General features: G+C 64.5%; 4 protein-coding genes across 4 annotated transcripts; 1 reads left to right on the forward strand and 3 right to left on the reverse strand.

Annotated features, from left to right (window-relative positions):
- Positions 1-916: 916 nt before the first annotated feature.
- On the reverse strand, positions 917-1,854 carry JCM10292_004360 (uncharacterized protein; the record flags this gene model as incomplete). Its single annotated transcript, XM_076645695.1, has 2 exons — positions 917-1,569; positions 1,626-1,854. 2 exons carry the CDS (start codon positions 1,852-1,854, stop codon positions 917-919), a joined length of 882 nt encoding a protein of 293 aa, XP_076508565.1.
- A 1,496-nt stretch (positions 1,855-3,350) lies between these two features.
- Positions 3,351-5,239, reverse strand: JCM10292_004361 (ACP S-malonyltransferase; the record flags this gene model as incomplete). The annotated part of the gene is made up of 4 exons (XM_076645696.1): positions 3,351-3,777; positions 3,848-4,293; positions 4,354-4,428; positions 4,490-5,239. The coding sequence occupies 4 exons, from the start codon at positions 5,237-5,239 to the stop codon at positions 3,351-3,353; spliced, it is 1,698 nt and encodes a 565-aa protein (XP_076508566.1).
- A 960-nt stretch (positions 5,240-6,199) lies between these two features.
- Positions 6,200-6,990, forward strand: JCM10292_004362 (GFA family protein; the record flags this gene model as incomplete). Its single annotated transcript, XM_076645697.1, has 4 exons — positions 6,200-6,300; positions 6,372-6,570; positions 6,638-6,711; positions 6,822-6,990. 4 exons carry the CDS (start codon positions 6,200-6,202, stop codon positions 6,988-6,990), a joined length of 543 nt encoding a protein of 180 aa, XP_076508567.1.
- Positions 6,991-7,173: 183 nt separating this feature from the next.
- On the reverse strand, positions 7,174-13,508 carry JCM10292_004363 (uncharacterized protein; the record flags this gene model as incomplete). The annotated part of the gene is made up of 16 exons (XM_076645698.1): positions 7,174-7,429; positions 7,488-7,613; positions 7,667-7,827; positions 7,885-8,349; positions 8,408-8,877; positions 8,954-9,118; positions 9,176-9,409; positions 9,464-9,766; positions 9,825-10,094; positions 10,158-10,307; positions 10,371-10,686; positions 10,748-10,993; positions 11,056-11,758; positions 11,820-12,071; positions 12,137-13,351; positions 13,414-13,508. The coding sequence occupies 16 exons, from the start codon at positions 13,506-13,508 to the stop codon at positions 7,174-7,176; spliced, it is 5,427 nt and encodes a 1,808-aa protein (XP_076508568.1).
- Positions 13,509-13,692: the final 184 nt, after the last annotated feature.

Below are 13,692 nucleotides of genomic sequence, written 5' to 3' on the forward strand. Positions count from 1 at the left end.
AGGCGCTGCACCTGGGTACAGCTCTCTATGGCTGTACCACGAAAAGACGCCGTGAAAGCGAGAGGAGCGGTGGCTGCCCTTCACGTCCACACCGTCCACCCTGCTGTCGCTTTGCCCCGTTCTCCCCGACGCTCTTCACACTTTCCGCTTGGACCGACGACTAGTCTGTGCAGCGATCGCGTCCGGCGCAATGGCCCGTCTGCTCACGTCCCGTGCTCGGCGCCGACTGCTCGCCTCGGTCAATACCGCGACGCCCTCATCTCGCGCTTCGCTCGTCCCCTGAAACGCTCCTTTGCCGCGATGCACGGCGCGCATCGTCTAGATGGCGCTGCAGGCAGGCCGCAAGGGGATTTGCGAGTCTCTGCGGTACTCGGAGCCCTGTCGACGTCGCTCTTCGCCGAGTGAGGCTCTGCTCGAGCCACTCTCCCTTATCCACGGACATCGCATGCCCATCTAGGCTTCCTGATTGCATGCGAGAACGAGGCTTCATAGCACCCAACCTTGCAGCCGGCGGCATGGTCCTGACAAACAGGCATTGGCCGTGCTGTCCTCGTTTCGCTTCTGCGGTCGAGTTCTACGCTGAGCTACCGCCTTATCTGCTGCTGTGCGAACGCGCGTCTCGCGGTCGTCCAGGTCGCATGATGCGACGATGCGACGTGGTGCCGCGCTGTCCAAAAGATCGTCGTTTTTGGCGCTCAACTACGCTCGATGCCCGCAACACGCTCTGCCGGGCTGCTGGCTGCGCCATACGGTCCTTGCGGCCTTTCTGAACGTGTGTCGGGTGCTACCACACGGACAACGCTTGCCCAGCTGCTGCTGCTTGCTCTTTGCCGTCCCCCTTTCCCTCGGCGTGGGGCGTCATGGTGGGAGCTTCCACCTCTCGCAGCCAACGGACAGCTAGAGACTCTGCAGCGTTCTATACCGCTTCTTCGTTCCGCCCAGGGATCTTGCTACCCGGAATGTCGGCCGCCAGCTCGCCCAGGTCGGCCACCAGCACGTCCCATGCCCGCCGCAGCGTCGCCCACAGCGCCACGTCGCTCAGCTCGAGGGCCGCGGCATCGAGCCAGACCTCGCGCACACGCATGAGGCGGATCAGCAGCGAGTCGAGGTCGCGCTGCTGCGCCGCCGAGAGAGCCTGCCCGCCCGGAGTCGCCGACGAGGTCGGAGGTGGGAGGGGCGTGGGCGTCGTCAGAAGGTTGTTGAGCAGCTGCGCGGGCGAGCCGTCGTACAGGTACCGGTGGAGGAGGGGCCACGCGGGTCGGTGCGGCAGCTCGAGGGTCACGACTGGCAGGAGCGCCGTCTGTTCGCCCGCAACGCCGGCGGAGGACGACGACCACCGCTTGCTGAGCTGGGGGAGGCGCGGGGACTGTAGTGCCCAGACGAGGCCGTGCACATGGGTCCGATACACCTCATGGGTGTCCAGAAAGTGTATATCGAGCGTGTGTGTCGGTTGCGGAGCGGGAAGATTCGGCAGTGTGCATCGAAGAAGAGGATAAGGGCAGGCAGGATGCGTCACATAGGGCTCGTCGCGCTCCTGTGTGGCGCTTCCCGACTGCACAAGCAGTGCAGCTTGTAGAGCGAGGGGTCAGAGCGGATTGTGCGAGAGCGACTGCAGATGAACTTACCCATGCGCCGAAGCGAAGCGAGCGTATACTCGATAGTCGCGCCAGACTCGGCGAGCTCGTCGTCGAGCTCGAGATCTTCGAGCCGCACTGGACGACATAGCGGATCTGGCGGCAGCTCCGTGGGTATGCGGAGGCGCCCGTCCGCCAGGACGATCGTCGGGAAGAGGTGCCCGACGTTGAGTGACGGCGGCGAGCCAGCCCCGAGGGCTTCGCGGCTGCCGAGACTCATGGCGGTGCGCCCGCTGGGCGCACGGGAAATGTGCGATGCGGCGTGAAGCGTGAAAACAGCAGGTTGCCCGGGAGACACGGTCGGAACCACAACGACGCGGCCGGCGGCCGGCCGCGCGCGGAGAAGATGTCAAGCATGTGAGTACCGTATGGCGCCGCTTCGCCAGTCCACCTCGGCTGCCTCCGCAAGCAATCTGCATATGAGCTGCTATTGAGCCGTTCAAGGGGAGTTTGGCTGCAGGCGAGGCGAGCACTGAGCGGGAGTGGAACTGTCAGCGAGGTCCGCCTGCTGTGATGCTGAGCCTCGACACGCAGAGCAGCAGAATCTAAACGTAGCAGAACGTCCTGACATGGCCGGAGGACTGTCCCAGTCTCACGTGGACGAGACGTGATCTGGGAAATGACTGGACGCAGACAGGGACCGCTGAGTCCCCTTCCGCAGCGGGGTGTGCAGTCAGCCGCAGGCTCGAGAGGCGATAAACGTGAAGCTCCTGCGGCCAGCGGGAGGAGACGGCCCATCAGAGGCGGAGGACACCTGCGGGCCGGCCTGAGAAGGCGTCTGTCGCGCACGCAGAAGCGCGAGAAGCGGTTCTGAGGCGGTCGAAGCTGCGAACGGGTGCCTCTGAGCACTGTAGGAAGCTGTACGACCGGCCGGTAAGCTCGAGTAAGGCGAGCGGAGACGGTGTGTGAGCCGTCGGCAAGGAGCGAAGGCGCGCTGCAAGGCGATGGACGCCTCGCAAGAGCTCTAAGGTCGCGCCTCGCTCTTGACACGCTGTGACAAGCGTCTAAAGACTGCGACCAGATCTGGGGGAGAGGGCAGAGCGAGACGGCGGCCTTGTCCTCGAGGTCGCACGAGAGGAAAGATCGTCGCTCCACTCATCTCTCCCGCCGCAGCGAGGGGGAGCTACATTCGGCCTACGGCTAGTTCCACAGCATGTGATGGTGCGTGTGCGGTCACAGGACCCGCAGATCCCCATGGCGGAGCAGGAGCCAAGTCTCCGTACGCCCGCCGGATCGCGTTGCGAACGACCCGTCCACTCGCACCTTGGGGGATTTTGGCGGCTTAGACGAGCCTTCAGCGAGTCAGTCAAGGCCCTCGGGAGATGGCTGACCCCTAGATTGAAGCTGTGGCCAAACCGTCCCTCCGCCCGCCTCCCTCCGGCTTCCTCTCGCAGGATCAGCGCCGCAGCCAGCAGAACGTCGCGCTCGAGATGCTCCTGTATGCACCCTGTCGCAGACACAAGCTCTCGTGCCATGCAAGGTGGCTGAAGCCGGGAATCAAAAACACCAAAAAAGCACCGCTTTCGTCTCGACGTGCGAAGTCGTCGCGCAGCAACGAAAGATGCGAGGGAGCGAATTGCAGCGCACGAGAGAGAAGCAAGATGGAAATAGAGAGCGAGAAATTGTCAAGAGAAATCCGGCCGTCTCGTGATACAACAGCATGAAAGGGGGCGGCCGCCCACAACGTCTGTTCCTCCTCGACGCGCGCGCCTGAGCTCATGCGCCGTCCTCGTCTGCCCACATGTCGCGCAGCGTGTCCATGTCCTTCTCGGTCGCGACGCTGAGGACCTCGGTCTCGCGCTGCTCGGCCTCGGCAGCGTCCTTGCCCGCCGCGACCTCGGCCTCCTTGATGAGTTTTGCGTCGCGCCGCGCGAGGTTGGCGAGTGCCTGGCCCGGGCCGAGGAAGATCAAGCGGCGGACGTCGTGCTGTGCGGGGAGGCTTGCGAGGCACGTCGACCAGCGCACGGGAAGCGAGATCTGCGACACGAGGTTCGACACGAGCGACGAAGGCGACGTGATGAGGCTTGCGTCGAGGCCCGAGACGAGGGGCGACGAAGGCGTCGAGAGCTTGATCGAGGGCGAAGTAAGCGCTGCGTGCATGCCGGCGGCGGCGGGAGCCATGAAGGAGCAGTGGAAGGGTGCCCTGCGAGTCATTTGTGCCTTGTCAGGCCCTGGGTCGCAAATTTCAAGCCAAAGAGAGCAGCAGAACGCACGAGACAGGGAGGTCGGCCGCGCGATTGGCAATCTCGAGCTCGCGCAGGACCTCGCTCGCGCGGAGGATCCCGTCGCGGCTGCCGGCGAGAACGACCTGCGTCGACGAGTTGAAGCTCGCGACTTCGACGGTTCCCTCTGCGCCCTTTTGGTTCGAGCGGCTCGAGCGGATCTTGCGGATCACCTCGGTGAGCTCGGCGTGCGAATGGCCCGGGTTGAGCACGAGGGCCGACATCTGGCCGCGCTGGGCGGGCGGGGCGTCGACTTTGGGCGAAAGACCGATAGACGGGAGCGAGAGAGCGTAGTGCGTGAGGAGACCATGCAGTCGGGTGAGTCGGACGCCATCCGTCAAGGAGAGGGCGCCGGTCGCGACGGCAGCCGAGTATTCGCCGGACGAGTGGCCGAGGATGAGAGACGCGGTCTTGCTGAGGGGAAGGTCGTAGTGTTTCTGAAGAGCGGCCCGAGTCAGTCTGGCTGTCGAATGCGCGATGGGGAGGAGCAGACTCACTTCGAGCGTGCGGAGGAAAGCGACAGAAGTGATGAGAATGGCAGGTTGTGCGTTGAAGGATCGCGTGAGCTGGTCCTGTGTGTGGTCGACAAGCGTCAAAATGCGCTCGCGAAGAGGAACCAGCGACCGAACGGACCTGCGGCCCCTCAAAGACAACTTCGTGCAGCTTTGGCTTCTTCCGCCTCGAAGCTTCGGTCTCGTCGAGCATCTTCCCGAGCTGGCCAAGCTCGCCGTCCTTCTCGTGCAGCCTCAGACCTTTGCGCCATTCCTCGAAGCCCTCGAGCGCCTCTTCCGCTTCGGCCCAGACATCCTGCGCCGCCTGCTCCTTGCGGAGAAAGTGGCCCATGCCGACATACTGCGATCCGGAGCCGGGAAAGAGAAGCGCATGGCGCGGACGCGTCGTCTGCGCGCGGTACGACTCGAGCGGGATGGGCGGCGAAAAGTCGCCGCCGGACCAGAGGGCCTCCATCTCGAGGCGGTTGCGGCGCGAGCGCTGCCGCTTGCCGCCGTTGCCGTTCTCGCCCGCGTCCGCGCTCATGCTCGCTGTGGAGGTGCTCCCGCGGATCCCGCTCGTCGCGGCGGGTGGTGCAGCGCGAGCCGCGGTTTCGTACGAGCGGCGCTGGCCGGGCTGGGTCGGGACGAGTGCGTCATGGCTCGCCGGGTCGCGGTAGCGGCGGAGGTAGGCGGGGTCGGACCAGGCGGGGTTGTCGAGGGCGGACGAGAGGGCGGCGGTGCCCTGCTGGGCGTAGAGAGACGCGACGGGCGGCGGAGGGGGCGGGGCCGACGCAGCGGTGAGCGAGGCGGGAAGCTGCGAGGCGTGGCGCGTGCAGGAGCAGGCGGGCGTCGAGGGCGCAAAGTGTGCGCGCGGGAGAGCAGCGCGCATCATCTCGGCGGAAACTGCGCTGTCGGAACGAGCGGAAGAAAGCGTGAGCGCGCGAACCGGGGAGACGGGAGGAGCCCCGGCTACTCCCAGACACCCTCGCTCGCCCCTCTGGCAGGACAGGCAGGGGCTCAGAGCAGCTCCTGCCAGTTCAAGCACCCCGTGCGATCACCCGAGCAGGCTCCGAGCGGATGCGGGCATGCGGAGGAAGGTCCGGTGCCAGACGGGCGGGCGAGTGGGGGCAGACAGAGTCGCGCGAGCTCACCTGGGCGGGTATGGGTGCGCGGCAGTGCGTCGTGCAGGCAAGGCGAGTGCTTGCAGCTTGTCGCAGCGACTCGAGAGCGAGTGCGAGTGGTCGAGACGCGGCGAACCCACTCGCACCTGAAAGCTGCTGCCGTGCCCCGACCTCGCCCGGAACTGCGCGCTGGCGACCGGCTCCTACCTTCCGCGCCCTCCTGCGCCCTTCCTTGTCTTGCTAGACATCTCTACGAGTCATTGCACCCCTGCCCACGCTCCTCCTCGCTCGTTTCGAGGTCGTCGTTCACGCGAGTTTGCCCGAACAAGGCGGAGTCTTGCTCGTACTGGCGCTGCTCCCAATTGACAGTGTCGACAGGCTATGATGCACGCTCTGACCCTGCTCAAACAGAAAATGAGACCTTTTGACGGCGATGAGGAAGTGCCGGTCGATCGGCTGACGTTGACTTCGCGCGCGGCGAGAAGTTGCGAAGGTGTCTTTCGTCCCTCCCTGCCTGCTACCAGCTTCCTTTGCTCTTCCGAGCTCTTGTAGTGATCGAAGTACCTGCTGAGGTGTGTTGCCAGGCTCCCCATTTCCTGCCCGGCCACACTCACCTCTCGACTATCTGCACAGCCTCTTCCGCACGACACCAGCACTCGACCCGATCGCACTCGCCCAACCTGTCGCACAAAGCCCCCTCCCCCTCTCCCCCGCCCTCAAAACGCCAGAAGATGGGCGGCGCACACGAGCACGGCGACAAGGACTTTACTGGCGACGGCTTTCCCGACGAGGTTGAGCCGTACAGCGTCAAGCCTGACGCCTGGGACGCCAAGTACGTCCTCTGATCGACGCACGCATTCGCACCTGACTTTTCGCTGACCTATTCTGGTTCCGCACGTAAAGGTACTCTGGCTCGTGCCATTGCGGTGCCGTCACCTTCGAGGTCAAGGACGACCCCGTCGCGTCGGTGTGCTGCCACTGCACGACGTGCCAGATCGTGCACGGCGCGACGAGCCAGCGCGCAGTCCTGTTCAAGAAGGACTGCGTTCGCTTCCCCAAGGAGGCGATCGAACACCTCGCGTTCTACCAGACGCACGACAAGGTGCGTTCCGCGTCGTTCCTGGCGTCGGTGGGATGGTGCTCACCTGCTGCTGTTTGCGCGTCCGCAGAAGGTTGGCCGTCATTTGCCTTGCAAAGTGCGCTGCAAGAGTTGTGGTACCCTCATTGCGGACGAGGGGCGCAAGTGAGCCTCTCTCCCTACGTTTCCGCTCTTCCCGCCGAGCCTGTCGCTCCGCAATTCGACGTGCCCCTGCTGAGAATACGAGACGGCGCTGACTCGGGGCGTCCGCGCAGCATGTGGCTTGCGTTCCCGGCTCTCTTCAAATTTGGCGAGGGCGCCAAGGAGCCGGAATCGTTCCAGGTCAAGAACCACATCTTCTACTCGCAGCGCATGCTCGACCTGGACCGCAAGCCTGGCGTCAAGTTCTGGTCGGAGGCGCAGGACAAGTCAGAGGAGATGTAGAGTTAGTCGGTGGCACGCTTACCCAAGCAACTTCTGCAAATGTAAATCGCCCGCATGCACTGTCTCAAACTCGCAAGTCAAGCGAGACGCGAAAAGGAGGGAACGAAATGCAGTAAGATCTACGACAAGAAGGAGGCGACGAGAACCAGGGTCTAATATGCACTCCACCATCGCGGCACCCGTCTATGCCGTCAGCACCCCCTTGGCAGCGAGCAACCTCGCCATGGCCGTGAAGTACTGCTCGCAGAAGCTCGAGAAGTAGAACGAAAAGGCCGAGTCGTGCGGCTTGACGAGGTTGTGCGACAGCTCGTGCGCGACCGTGTGGAATGTCGAGATGAGCGGCTCTTCGAGTCGCCCGTCGCTCACGAGCTGGTCGTGCCACGCGGCATAGTAGCGGAAGTTGATGTAGAGCGAGCCGTTGCGGTTAAAGGCGATCAGGCTGCGGGTTCGGGCGGTTAGCCTCTGGAGGTTTTGAGCTGCGACAAAGCAGCACGCACGGTCCCTCGAGGTCGTGGAAGACGTGCAGAGCGCGAGGATCGAGCCTGAAGACGTCGCCGACCGGGCGAAGCACCTGGGTCACCATGCGCAGCAGGGCATCGTGGTGCTCGGAGACAAAGGTCGTCCTGCGGGATGAAGGGTGAGTGAGCTGTTGACAGCAAGTGAACGGCAGACGCACGGGTCGGGAACGTCCTTGGCGGCGAAGAAGCGCAGCCCGCCGACTTCGGCCACAAACGAGAGATTGGCGGCGGCTGACGAGTCGCAGTACGCCTCGCTCTCCTTGACCTCGGTCTTCTCGACGGCGTTCGACACATTGGAGGCGGTCTCGGGTCGGGACGCCTGTGAAAGCACGTCGAGTCAACCGCGAGGCCGCAGGACAAAGCGAGATGAGCGCACCTGAATCGCCCGCGTCAAATTCGCCCGGATCGCATCCGTCGAGGTGGGCGTCGCGCCCGGCTTGTGCGGCTGCGGTGTCATACCCGGCGGCCGCTGCGGTACCGAGCCCGGCTGGGGCGCATTGGGCGGCGGCGTGAGGCTTGGCGGCGGCGGGAGGGGCGAAGCATTGCGCGACGGCTCGGGCTTGTTGGCGAATTGTCGGCGCAAGCTCGAGAAGAGGCCGCCACCCTGCTGCGCCGGCGCAGGCTGCTGATGCGCTGCGATTCCTTGCAGACCGGCAGGAGGCATCGCGCCGGGCGGGCCGGATTGCCGCTTCGGGTACTGTCCTGACGAGAGGAGCTGGTGTGCCGCGTTCTCGAGCTGAGGCGGGTCTTGCGTCTGCAATAGCGTGCGGAGAAAGTCGGGATCGGCGTCGGGGAACATGCTGCTCAGCTCGCGAGCGGCGAGGTCAAGCTTCTCAGGCGACTGTGAGAGAGCCCGTCAGTAATTGGGAACCTGTTGAGACGAAACGGCATGAACGGACCAGGCTCGACTGCGCCTTGAGCTGCGCTTGCAACCGCTCCTCGCGCATGCGCTGATCCGCCGCTTCGCGCTCAGCCTTGCGAGCGTTCATGATGCGGTCCACGTTGAAGCCGCGGCGCTTGAGATTCTTCAGCGTCGTCTGAAGGATGGTGAGGAGGAGGAGGGCGTCGTTCGTGCGTTGCTTGACGAGGAGCAGCTTGCACAAGCTCATCGCCACCTCGTAGTAGTCGACTTCGAGGCTTGCTGAGACGAACAGGTGGATGTCGCCAGTCGCCTTTGCGCAGGCTGAGACAGCCGATGTGTGACGCTTGAGGCCTTGCGCTGAGTTGAGCGAGCGCACGAGCTCGATGGACCGGACCTCGGAGACGAGCAAGTGCGTCTGGATCCACTCAGGGTCGTGCTTGAGCTCGCTTTTCCCGCCGTAGGAGTGGCGGCGCTCAGAGAGGAACAGGTAAGTGCGCTCGCTGATGGCTGTGACAGGAACAGTCAGGACGGCACGTAAAGCGGGACGACGAGGCGGACTAGCGGGACGACAGGGTGGACTTACTCCGCTTGAGCTCCTGCGCCCGCTTCGAAACGTCCGGCTCGCCGGTCGTACGGTATTTCTCCGTGATCAACCGCGAGATGCGGTTTGCTCCGAGCTGCTCGGCGAGGGCTTCGAGCGCGTCCTCCTGCGGACAGGCGAGAATGTCGGCCTGGAAGACCTGGAAGGCTGCGTGATGATGGCAACGTCAGCGCTGAGAGAGGTGAGCGCAAACGATGAACGAACCAGCCGGCTCGTCGTTGATGGCAAGGTCGCTCGCTCGTGAGAGCTGGTAGACGAGGGTTGTCTCGCCGGTCTCGTCGTCGTCATCGTCGTCCGCTTCAAGCAGCGTCCGGCCCTGGTTTCCATTCGATGGGTTGCTGAGGATGCGCTTCGTTCCGAGGAAGAACGGCGACAGCTTCATGCGGCTGCGAAGGGTTGACGGGAGCGAGCCATAGTTGACGGCGAGAAGGCGGAGGACTACAAAGCCTGGCTGTCAATACGACGCTTCACCACCGGGAGGGGTGTACTTACCGGAAAGGTAGCGCTCAGACGAGCCTGCGAGATCGTAGAATTTGGCCGGGTCCGAGATGAGCATGTTGGCGATCTCGGACGTTGAAGGCGAATCCTTGACGCCGCAAGCGACGAGGAACGGCCGAGCGGCGGGCCCAAAATCGGGAACGGTTGCAAAGAGGCTCTTGAGGCCCGAGGGCAGGGTCGTGTCGGATGTGCTGAAGTAGAGGTTGAGCGGCGGAACGATCTCGACCTTGAGGTCTGGCTTGCGAACGGGAACGATCGCGGCCCAGCGCAGCGCGTCGAGCTCGACGGACGAGAATTCTGCGATTGAGTTATGAATCAGCTTTTGACGGCAGCCAGCGAAGGGCGCAGCACGCACGGCCGACTTGACCCGAAAGGTATGCGAAGACCTTGCTGGCCTGGGCGATCGTCTGTGGCGGCGAGCTGACGAGAGCGGCGACGAGCTCGTGTGCCGCCGGGTCGCGCCGCACGCCGAAGCGTGCTTCCTCTGCGACGTACCGCGGCGCGAGGACGGGGAAGCCGAGGAGGGCGGCGTCTGGATTGCCGAAAACTTCGGTAGGCTTGACGCGCACCTCCTTGTCCTTGTGGATGGCCGGCACGAAAGAGAAGGCGTGCTTCGTGGGCGAGTCTGTGGAGACGAGACAAAGGCATTTAGGATCGACAGCTACAGCGGGAAGGGACCTCAACGCACAGCTCGAAGCGTAGCCCTGCATGATACAGCCGTCGAGGAAGTACCGCAGCGCCTTCTCCTGCCTCGCATCATCGGTCGGGTCGGCGGCAATCTGCAAGACCTTCTCGACAGGCGGTATGCGCAGCAAGCCCAGATCGAAGAGGAGTTTGGCTGTTCGTGCACAAAGGTCAGCACGAACGACGATCGAGACGCTCAAAGGGGCCCAAGACCTACCCTCGTCCGAGCCGGAGCGCCACTTTAACTGCGAGTCTGACCAGTCGACGAGCGGCAGGCCCAGCTCCCTAAGCTGCTCCGTCGGCTCGTACAGCTCCGCCGCCCTGTACCTCACCGTCTTCGGCCTCGGCTTGGTGCCGTCTGCGCCGACAGGCTGCTCGACCTTGGCCTCGCCCTCGCGCGGAAGCCAGTTCGTCTTGCGGAGGCGATCCTTCTCCGCAGCGGTGAGCGTGCTCTTGACCGAGACGAGGTAGCGCACGAGCTGCACGTGGGACCAGTCGCCCGCGCCGAGCAGGCGCGTGAAGACGAGCTGAAGCTGCCAGTATGAATGAGGCGAGTCAGCCCAAGGCAGTGAGTGAGGACGGCGCGAGACTCACCTCGACATGCCGTCGCACGCCAATTGCGAGCAGCAGCTTCTCCATGTTACCCTTGACCGGTGCGCCGCTTGGCAGCGTGACGATCGCGAGGTCGTCGAACAGGCTGACGTTGGGGAAGTAGGCCGCATCCGGCTGCTTGAGCCCCTGGCGCGTCGGGACGAAGGCGAGCTTGGCAAGGAGCTCGGTCAGGTCGCGCTGCGCGACGACGGGGATTTGCTGCCAACCCTTGGCGAGGACGGAGAGGACCTGCGGGAGCGCACTCGGGTCAGTGGGGCACGGCGCACAGGAGTGCGGGACAGCAGACAAACCTTCTCGGCGAAGATTGGCGATTCCAACATGTTCGTCTCGCTCTTCGCACCCTTGCCCACGAACTTCCCCGAAACGAGCTCCCTCACCCAGTCGAGCAGACCAAGCTCCGCAAACCCAAACACGCGGGCTAGATCGTGGTTTGAGAGCTGGCGCGACAGCTCGAACGGGAGCGTGTGCTCTGGCAACGGCATGTCGGCGGGCACGACCTTGGGGTTGAGGAACGTGCGGAACGCGCCAAGAGGGTGGATGCGGACGTCGGTCGAGGACGAAGAAGAGGGCGAGGCGGGATCTGGTACGGACAGCATCGCGGCGTCCTTCAAACGCTGCAGCAGTCGCGGGTCGTACGACCGGTTCGAAGCAAGAGTCGTCCACCACTTGAAGAGCTCGACGGTCTCGGCGATCGTGAGCGGGTGCGCGCCGAGGTCGTCGAAGATGTCTTCGAGCGAGATGTCGCGGATGAGGCCCTTATCGCGCAGAACGGCGAGGAAGCGTGGTGCGCCGTCGGCGATGCGTGCCGGAACAACCGGGATCGACTTGACGAACCCAGCGAGCTGTGGCGAGGGGAGGCGCAGCTTCTGCGCAGATGTCGGGCCGATGCTCGAAATAAGCGAGACGGACGTATTCGCGTTCGAGCTGAAGAAGGTCTGCTCGGTGAGGCCGCCGACGATTTCCTGCGGCGTCGACTTCGCGAAGGTAAAGAACCTGTGCAGAAGCGGATCGTCAGTGCGAGCGGGATGCCGATGGACAGAGAAGGGCGACGAACTTGACCAGATGCAGTGCCCTCTCTTCCAGCTCCGTCCTCGTCTCCTGCGCGATCTCCGACGTTCCGACAGTCGCCCGCTTCCACAGCCGCCCGATCTCCTCCATCTCCTCCTCATACACGGTACGCGCGAGGACGCCTCCGGCCCACAGCAGCTCGCGGTTCCAGTCGGCGACGTACTTGGCCTGGAAGTCGAGCGACTCGCGCTCGACGGTCGAGATGAAGCGCGCGCCAACCGAGCCCGCGAAGCCGGAGCTACCAGCGCGAGCCTGAGTCAGCGTCTTTTTGACACGAAAGGCGGCAGAAGGGAAGGCACGCACGTCTGGTGTGTTGCGAATCCGATCGCGACCCTTCCCTGGGTCGTTAAATCGGCTGGCAGCAGTCCCGAAAACACCCTCCGCGCGTCGGCCTCGCGCTCGTCGTCCGTCCCCTCGCCCGTGCGCCCGCCGTGGCTCGCGTCAAACTCGGCCTTGCCCGTCCACACGAGGCTGTACCGCGTCGATTTCGGCAGCGCCTTTTTCGTCGCGCGCAGCATCTCGCTGGCAAAGTGTGCAGAGGGCGAGACCGAGAGTGTTGCAGCGACGGTGCGGAGGAAGAGCGTGACGTGCACGTGCGCGAGCGGATCGGCCTCGTTGCGCTCCGAGGCGGCGGGTGCAGGTGGTGGGGTCGGGACGGGCGAGGGGGCGCGCGAAGCGGTCGACCGGCTTGAGAATGCCGCGAGCATCTTGCTCGCGAACGACGTCGTGCTGCTCGCGGCGGCGCTCGTGAGGCTCGCGGCCGTGACGGCCGGTTTTGGCTTGACGAGCGAGCGCAGCATCCAGCCCGACACTTCGGCGCGGAGCTGGAACGGCGCTTCCTCGACCGACTGAAGCCGCACGAGCTTGAGTGGTGACGTGTGCGCGAGGTTCGGGCGGAGCGCGAGCGGGCGAGAAGGCGCGAGCGTCTTGGTGACGCGGAACAGGAGGTGGCCGTCAAAGTAGAGCGAGAGGGCGCGCAGGTTCTGCGTAAAGCCGAGGCACGACGTGAGGAAGCGTGAGAAGTCGTTGGGCTCGGGCATTGGCGCCGGCTCGCGCAGGTCCATCAGGAAGGTCGACCAGGGTTTGCCATCGGGCGAGACGTTGGATAGGCCGGCGTCGTCGGTTGCGCTCTTAACGTAGAGCTGGTCGCCGCCGTTCTTCCAGTAGAAGCCGAGGACCTTATTGCCGGACGATACGACGGGCTCGTCGCAGATGGAGAATAGAGAGTAGAAGCCGACGCCAAAGGCGCCGATCTTTGTCTCGTCCGGATTGCCCGAGGCGATCTCTGTGAGCCGCGCCCAGTCTTCCTGGCGGAAGACGAAGCCGTCGTTGCGGACCATGATGGAGGCGACCTTTGTCCGGGCGATGTCGGGGAGCTGGTCGGGCGCGTACGTTGCTTGCGCGTCGGCAGAGGCGGTCGAGCCGGTCGTGGTGCGAAAATGGAGCTCTACGCTCGAGGCTGCGGCATCGTCGCTATTCTGGAGGAGCTCTCGGAAGACGGTGTGCTCGCCCGAGTACCTGCGATGACGAGAACCAGCTTGAGTGAGAGGCCCACGCGAGGAAAGAGGAGCGATGCTGACCGCGCGAGGATCTTTTCGACGAGGGCGCGCTGGTTGACCGAGACCTGCTCGTCGTCTGCGCCTGCGAGGAGCGCCCTGAAGGTCGGCTGGGCCATGGTGGCCGTGGTGGCGAGACTCGAGGCTCGGAAGAGGTGGGGGCGAGCGGCAAGTGGTGGCGGCGGGGCGGGGCGGGTCCTCCGTGCGCGGGTGCTTCCGTTCTGTGCTCCTCTGCCCTACTCTGGACTGCCCTGCCTGTCTGGCGGCGGCGGGCGGGTTGACGGAGGTCGACTTTCGCACTCG

The sequence above is a fragment of the Rhodotorula paludigena genome, assembly GCF_050403205.1.
Source record: "Rhodotorula paludigena JCM10292 DNA, Rt_paludigena_JCM10292v1_ctg2, whole genome shotgun sequence".
Taxonomy (NCBI): domain Eukaryota; kingdom Fungi; phylum Basidiomycota; class Microbotryomycetes; order Sporidiobolales; family Sporidiobolaceae; genus Rhodotorula; species Rhodotorula paludigena.